The sequence below is a fragment of the Miscanthus floridulus genome, chromosome 7 (genome assembly GCF_019320115.1).
Source record: "Miscanthus floridulus cultivar M001 chromosome 7, ASM1932011v1, whole genome shotgun sequence".
Lineage (NCBI taxonomy): Eukaryota > Viridiplantae > Streptophyta > Magnoliopsida > Poales > Poaceae > Miscanthus > Miscanthus floridulus.
Window position 1 is genome coordinate 81,500,937 of NC_089586.1, and position 9,454 is coordinate 81,510,390.

Genomic DNA, 9,454 nt, shown 5'->3' on the forward strand with positions numbered 1-9,454 from the left:
TTAGGCTGTGTTTAGTTCGTGATTTTTGGGAATTTGGCTACTGTAGCACTTTCGTTTTTATTTGGCAATTATTGTTCAATCATGGATTAATTAGGCTCAAAACGTTCGTCTCGTAATTTCCAACCAAACTGTGTAATTAGTTTTTTTTCGTCTACATTTAATGTTCCATACACGTATCGCAAGATTCGATGTGATGGCTACTGTAGCATTTTTTAGGAAAGTTTTTGGGAACTAAACAAGCACTTAGCTGTTAGGTTCTCAGTTCTTAGGAACCGAATTAACTGATCAAATTTCGGTTCCTAGGCTCAGTTAACCGAAATAACCGAAGGAACCGAAATTCACAAACAAGCCCAATAAACCTTACAACCTAGGCCTAATACCAACTTAACCCTAGATATAAAATATGGATGACACCCCCTCACAGCCTCACACCCTCACATTTTTTAAAATCTCGGCATTGTGCTTTTTTTAAAATCTTTTTTCCTATTTTTTCTATTCTTTTTTTTTTGCTGCTTGTGTAAATCCTCGGTTAGTTTGGTCGGAACCGGAACCGAACCGAACAAACCGAAACCGATTTTGCTCGGTTCCAAGATTTGCGAAAAACCGATCGGTTCCTATTTGTAGAGAACCGAATTTGTGTCCTAAACTTAAGAACCGAACCGAAACCGATCGGTTAACCGAACGCCCAACACGTATTATGTAATTTTTTGACGAGACTACTAGTAGTATATGCTTGTATTGGTAAAGCATGGAAAATAAAACTAGAGGGCGTAAAGCGAAACGAAGAGAGAGCTACACGAATCACGAGGCATTGGATTGGCAGAATCGAACAGTGCCGCAGCAGCAGCCTCCCTTATCCGATCCCGAGGTTCCAGTGACCGCCGTCACGCCTCTCCACCCCCCACGCAAAAATTCGACGAGCACGCTGCACGGCGCAAGCACCAGACGGGAAAACAGCCCCAGAATTCGCTTACCCACACCCAGCAAAAATCCCAACGCAGAGATCACACACACACTCTCTCTCTCTCTCTCCTCTCCGCCTCTGGACTCTCCCAAAGTCCCAATCCATCCGCACCCACCAGCCACCACCATGTCCGGCCTCCTCCGGTGGCGTCGCCTCGCCGGCGCCGCCACGCGCGCCGCCTCCACCCTCACCGCGGCCGAGTGCTCCCCGGCCGCCGGCGCGGTCGCCCCGCCGCCGCACCGGCGCCTCCAGGAGCGGCTCAAGTGGGAGTCCTCCTCCTCGGGCTCCGGGGGCAGCTCCTCCTCCTCCACCGACGAGCCCGAGCCGCGCCGCATCCGCGCGGAGGCCCACTGCCCGCGCTGCTCCAAGCACATGGACATCCTCTTCTCCCACCGGGGCCCCCCTCCGACGACCGCGGGCGCCACCGCCGGCGGCGGCTACCAGGCGCTGAACCTCTGCCCCAACTGCCGCAGCGCCTACTTCTTCCGCCCGCACGTCCTCGCGCCGCTCCAGGGCACCTTCGTCGAGATCGGCCGCGTCCGGGCCGACCTCCTCGACCACCCCGCCGCTAGGGCCAGGGACCCCATCTTCTGGGAGGCTATCAGGGCCAGCTCCTCGTCGCGCGACGACGGGGATGGCGGCGGCGTCGCCGTGCACGTCCCGCCCGGCCCGCCGTTCCACCCCAACCTTAACGTCGTCCGCGTCGCTGGCAGCGGCGGTGGCGGGGGAGGTGGCGCTGGCGACGAAGGTGCGGGGAAGGAGGGCTGGGGTGGTTCCAATCTCGGCAGGGATTTGCCCACGCCCAAGGAGATTTGTCAGGGGCTCGACAAGTATGTGATTGGGCAGGACAGAGCCAAGAAGGTGAAATGAATACTCTATTCATGTTGGTAGCTTTTCATTTCGTGGTTAGAGTTGGCATCCTGATGCGGTTAGCTCATGCAAAATGTGCTAAAGCCTCTGATGACTCCAATTCTTCACTGGAGGGACTTTTAGAGTTCTTTTTTTAGAAAACTAGATCTCCCCGTCTCACTTCTTCACTTGATTGAGGGACTTTAAGTCTTCAACACAGCTGAGCTTGATTGTTTACTGTTTCAACAAAATGAGAGTTTTCTCCAACTCAATTCTTGTTTAGAGTTGGGATTATAGACTATTTAAAGGCTAGTGGATATAATTGCAATGAAAAATGTTTTCTAAATTAGAGAAAAAGAAATATATATAGAATGCTGGTTTTGGTTGAAATGGTTATTTGGGAACAGACTGTGCTATAAAGTTTGTAATAGAATCAAAGAAATGCACTTGCCCCACTGTGGTTTCCACTTTGTTAGTCCCTTCAGCTCTGACTGCTGTGATATGGTTTCTATTGCTCGTTCCGTTTATTGTAAAAATGGGAGCCCCTTAACACTTTGAAACAATGATGAATAATCTTATTTTATGTCCTGTCTGAATTGTCATCTGATCTAGATCCTAAGTAGAGGACTTTTCTACTTTAGTGTGCGTTGGCGTATGTTGTCTGTGTGTGTTTTCTGCCTGACCTTTGGCTCTATGAGTTCAGTGTGGGACTTTTTTTTTCTTTTCTTTTTATCTCTAATACAATGACGCACAGCTCACCTGTGTGTTCAAGTAAAAGAATAAGTTTCTTTGTACCTTTCAATCGGGATATATTAGCCACGAGTTGTGGAAGTTTCTCCATAGATATTTTTTTTATTCCAGTTCTCATGATAATCTATGCTGCTTTGTCTCAGTACTGATGTATCCTTGTAAACCTCCAGGTGCTATCTGTTGCAGTTTACAACCACTATAAACGGATATACCATCAATCTTTACAAACGGGGTCAGTTTCACTTTGCTGTGTCAATTTGTCGTTTCTGCAAATAATGGATGATATTCATTCCTGCACCTGTAGAAACTAGAATTCATAAATATCTTTCAGTGACTAATTATGTGGTATATATATATAAGCTAAACAAGTAGGTCTGGAGCAGACTTGGGTGGTTTTGATGGGGAAGCTGATGACGACGACAATGTGGAACTAGAGAAAAGCAATGTGCTGTTAATGGGACCTACTGGCTCTGGTAAGGCATTTGCATCCATTTAAAGTTGGATTTATGTCAGCTCTGACTACTATATTGGATCAACTAAATTTCTGTAAAAAGGAAGGGCACTCAGCAGTATTTTATTTTGATGGTTCATTTCTTTCACAGGTAAAACTTTACTTGCAAAGACATTAGCTCGTTTTGTGAATGTACCATTTGTAATTGCTGATGCAACGACATTGACCCAGGCAAGTATTTACTAACATTGTCCTCTAGAGAGAAGTGCATATTGGTTAAGCACACAACAAACATCATTCTATAGAGAGTATTGCAGGCATTCATCAACGGCGTGATTCGGCTGTGCTTATTTTAAGCCGCAGCTGGCTGTGGCTGCTGCTGCTCCTCTCACAAATTACTGTTTATACAGTACAATAAGCAGCAGCAGCCGCTTAATATAAGTGCAGCCGAACAGCTTAGAAACCATCTAAACTATGTTAGCAAGAAGTATTCTATTAACGAATTCTGCATAAATGTAGGTACTGATTTTGCAGTACCTATCACACTATTCTATCTCATCGTTGAGTGTTTGCACTCCTAGTCCTAGTTCAGATATCTAGTAGTTCTTACCAAGACATTTAATTAAATGATAAAAAAGTTCATATCTTGTGTTTTGCTATTGCACATATGGTCTCTGTTAGATTCCTTTCCCCAATTCTATCCACTTGGTTTCAGCACTAAGGATTAAATTTTCCACTTATTTCAGGCAGGGTATGTAGGAGAGGATGTAGAATCTATATTATACAAGTTACTCACGGTATGCCTTATTGCCTTTTGACTTGCACACGTGCAGTGAAACAAGTTGAACTGTGAACTGTTGTAATATCTTGCCTTTGAGAGTGAGCTGTTCTATGTTGTCATTAACTAGGTGGCAGATTTTAATGTGCAAGCAGCACAGCAAGGGATGGTGTACATAGATGAAGTTGATAAGATCACAAAAAAGGTATGACATATTGGCTTGGATTTTCCCTCCTGGTGTGGGCATTCATTAGTTTGTGATCTGGCATGCAGGCTGAAAGTCTTAACATCAGCAGAGACGTATCTGGTGAAGGTGTTCAGCAGGCATTGCTGAAAATGCTGGAAGGCACGGTAAGGCACAGTATTGACCTCCCAATGGCCTGGTTCACTCGTGTTTCTTTTGTCTGTTGACATACTGAGTTGTAATCGAATCGAATTTACATGTCTGTGTGTAATCCGAGATTATTGTATTTATGTATAGTTGTATACAATTCGATTGCTTGTTATAGAGTTGTGCACAGTGATTAAGAAAATGGATCAAATGACCTTGTTACCCTTCATTTATGCTACACTGGAAAGAGATGTTATAATGTATTTGTGAGGGTGATAGCATTTAGTTATCAAGGGTAAGAAAGGAAGCAAAGAGCAAAAGGTGCCTAGAAGTTCTAGGATGACATGTATTTTGTTTTTAATGAAAATTAAGGGGACTAAAACAACTATTTCGAATTGGAGGGTGTAGATTATTTCCTTGGTCAAATGAAACACACAGCGACAAATAGTATCTGCATTTGAATTGAAATTTGTAGTGGTAGTTGAATTGCTGTTACCTAGTGCTAGTATGTCCTGTGCTATATATTGCCAAAAAAAAATCTGGAGTTTCTCTTGTTATATCAACTTTTATGGGTTCACAACATGTCTGATGTGATGCACCAGGTATTATGTAGTTACAATGTTACATTGGGTATGCAGTTACATTTGAAAGGATCAGTTCACTTTGTGTTCAATCAGTTGACCTTTGCATGTCTTTGATTCATGAAGCGGTGCAATTGTTAATTATAATCATGATGCAAGATCAAATCCTCGAAAAACCTCAAATAAGCCTGCCTATAATGTAGTTTGTGTGATCCAAACTGTGACTTAACCAAAAGATATGGGTGGCACACCATCTTGATTATCTACCAGTTTGTCTTCATTGGGGCATAACAAAAAATATAATTTGTTTCATATCTCTATATAAATGTATTATTTACTTTTCCTTTTGAAATTCTGGCATGCTTAGATAGTCAACGTTCCTGAGAAAGGAGCAAGGAAGCATCCTCGTGGTGATAATATACAGGTAACGTTTGCAAGCTTATTTATGATGTTGTTCTACATTTCTACTCCACAATAAATGTTAAAAGGAAAAAGTGATCAAAAATAGATTTTGTCCAGTGATTTCTCTTCCATCGCATTGTCAATTGCTAGAAAATCAACATAATCTTTGGTGTAGTATGACAATTAACCTGTTGAAGCGTTGATGCAACTGACATGCATATAATTTAATTAATTGTTTGTCAAAATTTGTCAACTTTGACTTTCCAGAACAAAATAAGACTTGCATTGGTCGACGTTGGGAGTATATATTGGTGCATCTTTTGTTTGTACACTAAATACACATATAATTCGACTAATTGTTTTTCAAAACTTACAAATTTTGACTTTCACTGCCAAAGTTTGCCTTACATTGATGGTCTGATGGACACGGGGAGGATGTTAACTCCATTATCCCAGTGAGAAGATCAAGAGTTTAGTGAATCAAATAAGTCTTGTACCCCTGTGTTAATGCTGCACTAATAAATTATAAAAGTTGCCAACTAGTTGTAGTACACCACTTGACAGGGGCATGCACGATCCAACCCGTTGATCAGGTTCTTAGGATTTTTTTTGACAAAATAATTTTCTTAGATTTTATGCTTCATATGTCTGTGCATATGGGTGGACATGGACTTTTATAAGAAACAGCAGGAGTAGTCATTTTTTGTTGTTGTAAAAGCATAAAAAGCTAATATATTTTTCAGCAGTAAGCTGCTTATTCAGAAAAATGCCAAACAGCTCTGTGGTGCAAATGTCTGGTCTAATGCACGGTACCCCCCCCCCCCCCCCCCCCCCCCCCCCCCCCCCCACCCACAAAAAAAAAAAGGAAAAAGGGATAGAAATTTCCACGCTGCCTGTTAAGTCTTGACCTGTGTTTTGGCCTTTTGTCACAAACATTGGTTAGTTACTTAATTCCAATCGTATAATGGCATTTGCACATGCAGATAGATACCAAAGATATTCTTTTTATATGTGGTGGTGCTTTCGTGGATTTGGAGAAAACTATATCAGAGAGGTACTGTTCATTAACTCATTGTAATCTGCTGTCTGGTGTCTCCTCTGAGTCTTCATCTAAGGTTTTTTGGCTTTTCTTTTACACAAAAAATAGACGGCAGGATTCTTCTATTGGCTTTGGCGCACCAGTTCGTGCAAACATGAGGGCTGGTGGCATTTCAAGTGCTCAAGTGACATCATCCTTGTTGGAATCGGTCAGTAGTATTCTACTATTGATTAGATAACTTTCTGTCCTAGAGGTGTTTCAATGTCCCTACTTTTTCAGGTTGAGAGTGGTGATCTAATAGCTTTTGGACTAATCCCAGAATTTATTGGACGCTTCCCTATCCTTGTGAGCCTGGCCGCTCTAAATGAGGACCAGCTTGTTCAGGTATCACGTGTATCTACTGTATTTTGTCTTTCCTAACATCCTGGTCTGTCTAGTAATGCACGCTTATGCTGCTACCTTGTTTAGAGAAGCATGCACTTATATTTCAATATGATTATTACTTATTAGAGAACTTCTCACACAGTACTGATACAATTTTATTCTGCTAGGTTCTCACTGAGCCAAAGAATGCCCTGGGTAAACAATTCAAGAAATTGTTTAGCATGAACAATGTGAGTATGCTTACCATGGAAACATGCAGAAATTAGTATCTCCCTAGTGTCTCAACTTGGCTCAACATTGGGTTTCAGGTTAAGCTTCACTTTACAGATGGTGCACTTAGAATAATTGCCAAAAAGGCAATGTCAAAAAATACTGGTGCACGGGGTTTAAGAACTATCCTTGAGACTATTCTCATGGATTCTATGTATGAGGTTTGTTGCATGATGATTTTGTATTCTCTTTCTATTCACCTAACCTGTAAAGTCTATGGAGTTGGCATACTAATTGTTGTTACAACTTACAATTGATTTGCTTCCTTACAGATTCCAGATGCAAAATCTGGGGAGAAGCGAATTGATGCAGTGGTTGTAGATGAAGATGCAGTAGGATCAGTGGACCAACCTGGCTGCGGAGCTAAGATTCTTTATGGTGATGGTGCTTTGGATCAATATCTATCCCAGATAAAGGTAAGGCTTACTAAATCCTGTGACCTTGGCATACTTGTTCGCTACTTGATGCAGAAAGATCCCATTATCTTTAGATCTACACCATTTGCTGCCAAAACAACAGTAATATGATAATTGTGACAGGTGTCGGGAGATGGAGTGGCAAGCGAAATGGATGGAGAAGCTGAGCGAGCCATTGGCATGTGATTCCTGGTTCTGACCGCACTAGTGTAACCTGTAAAATCTAATCCCAGTTGTGTCCATGTAAGTAGTAGCCTTGTAAATGAAACAATATGTGCAGCGTCCATTGTTCTTCTGAGCCCCGGCACACGTTGCCCTGCCGCGCTCACGCCTTGCATGATTTGCAGCAGGATTTGGAAGAGTGTAGTCGAGCAGGTTCATGTAGATACCGTCATTTATAAAAGATGCGATGCCATGAGTTGTAATAGCTGCTGGATCTATGTTAAAACTTGAAACAAAGAAATGGAAGAGGGCATGGAGTTGCAAAATTGTGGTCTACATGAACTTGGAGGAATTTGGAGGAATCCGGATGAATCTGGAGGAATTTGTGAGAGGGAAACGCTGTTTCGGATGAAAAAAAAAAGCGGATCAAGCCGGGTTTAAGGGCACGCGAACATGGCCTAATTTCTTTTTGAAACTGTATTTCATAACGTTGTCCTGGCGTTGCTTGAACAGAGGATTTTAGTTACTTCAAGATATCTAAATGTAGTTTCTTAAAACTTATATATTAACTTTGTACTGTTGTGTTAAAAGAAACTACTGTTTGCACTAAGGGTTTAGAAATGAGTTGTTAGTAATGAAAATGTAAACTGAACAAAGGATTGGAAGAACTAAAAACTTGTCATTTTTTTTGGATTAACTAAACATTCTCATTGATCTTATACAAGTGACTAGTTGTCTTGGACAGGCATCTATTCGCAAGACACCCTCTCCGAATAGGTGGCAACCGTTCACAACTGCATGCTCAAAGGGAATGCCCCTTTGGTGACAAAATATTCGTCCAATCCTAATCGCAATCTTTGAATCAATGGATGAGATCATCTCTAGGAAAAGACGTCAATTAGAGAGGCATCGTTTCATAACATGTCACCTTGATCAAATCTTCTATGAGATCAATGTACCTTGCAAAATCATGTGTGGTATAAAACTCATTTGAATCTTATAGGAAAATAAAAAGAAAATAATCATGACATATAAAAGGTGTGATATGAAAATCACTCTGGACCTTTGCAAGATGTATGATCGGGTGGACTAACAATTCCCTGAAAAGGTTTTACCATCTACTATGGGGTGCATCCATCCCCCCATCTACGTTCTACTGCACTCTTCCAAGCTGACGGATAATGGAGGACCGATTTCCGTCCATCAAGAAAGGCTCTGGAAAAAGAATGGAAGAAAACACCTACAGTACCTGCTGACGTCTAGCAATCACCTTGAATCCAGGAATTAACAAATCAGACCAAATCAAATAGTAAATATCACAATAACTTGCAAGTAACAAAGACACCATGATTTTAAACTGAGTTCCAACAATCCATTCAGATGCATGCACATGTACATATGAACATTACAAACTGAAACAAACAAATACTACAACACTGAGATCCATTAACGATCCATTGCCTTAATTAGATATACTACAAAAAGATCAGATCAGAACACTCCTAGAGTAGCTGATAGTGCTACCCAGCCAGGGTCTAGCCGGAAAACGTTTGTACCATCTACTCGTATTAGCAGCAGCAGAGCAGCGTGTTTGTACAGGTCAGTCAATGCATGGCAATCAGCATGGACAGGGGAGGCAAGAAATAGCGGCTGGCTTCAGAAGCATCCAGGGGGTCCGGCACCGAAGCAAAGCCGGCGGCCGGGATGCGAACGCTCCGAATACAGTGGAGGACGGCCTGGAAGTCGCTGTCCTCGTAGTCATAGTGATAGCTGTGTCTCCGAGACCGCGCAAGAAACTGCTGAGGCGGCATTGGCAGGTCCGCAGCAGCGGGGGTGCGAGGGCTCACGGCGGCGTGTATGTCCCGAAGCAACGCGTCGATGTCGGCGTCATCGTCCACGCCATAGTCGCACCAGTGCAGGGCGGCAGGAGCGACCTCCGCGTGCGTGGCCATCGTCGTCCTCTTCATCATCATGTCTGCGCCGGCGAGGGTGGGAAGGACGGAAGGAGCTACGGTGCACGTACATGGTGGAGATCGCCGCACAGCACAGGAAGCTGAGAAGAGAGAACGAAGGGCAA

At 42.8% G+C, this 9,454-nt stretch overlaps 1 protein-coding gene across 1 annotated transcript; it reads left to right on the forward strand.

Moving 5' to 3' along the window:
- Positions 1–965: 965 nt before the first annotated feature.
- Positions 966–7,723, forward strand: LOC136467169 (CLP protease regulatory subunit CLPX1, mitochondrial-like). Its single transcript, XM_066465758.1, has 15 exons — positions 966–1,825; positions 2,734–2,795; positions 2,936–3,036; positions 3,166–3,249; positions 3,765–3,811; positions 3,923–3,997; positions 4,066–4,143; positions 5,072–5,128; positions 6,090–6,160; positions 6,254–6,353; positions 6,425–6,529; positions 6,697–6,759; positions 6,838–6,960; positions 7,072–7,215; positions 7,339–7,723. The coding sequence occupies exons 1-15, from the start codon at positions 1,091–1,093 to the stop codon at positions 7,399–7,401; spliced, it is 1,908 nt and encodes a 635-aa protein (XP_066321855.1). The 5' UTR covers positions 966–1,090; the 3' UTR covers positions 7,402–7,723.
- Positions 7,724–9,454: the final 1,731 nt, after the last annotated feature.

Bases quoted from the DNA above. Each gene is read 5' to 3' on its own strand.
- LOC136467169 (XM_066465758.1), top strand. From the start codon at position 1,091: ATGTCCGGCCTCCTCCGGTGGCGTCGCCTCGCCGGCGCCGCCACGCGC. The intron at 6,161-6,253 runs GTACTGTTCATT...CACAAAAAATAG, and splicing joins GAGAAAACTATATCAGAGAG to ACGGCAGGATTCTTCTATTG. The intron at 6,961-7,071 runs GTTTGTTGCATG...GCTTCCTTACAG, and splicing joins TCATGGATTCTATGTATGAG to ATTCCAGATGCAAAATCTGG.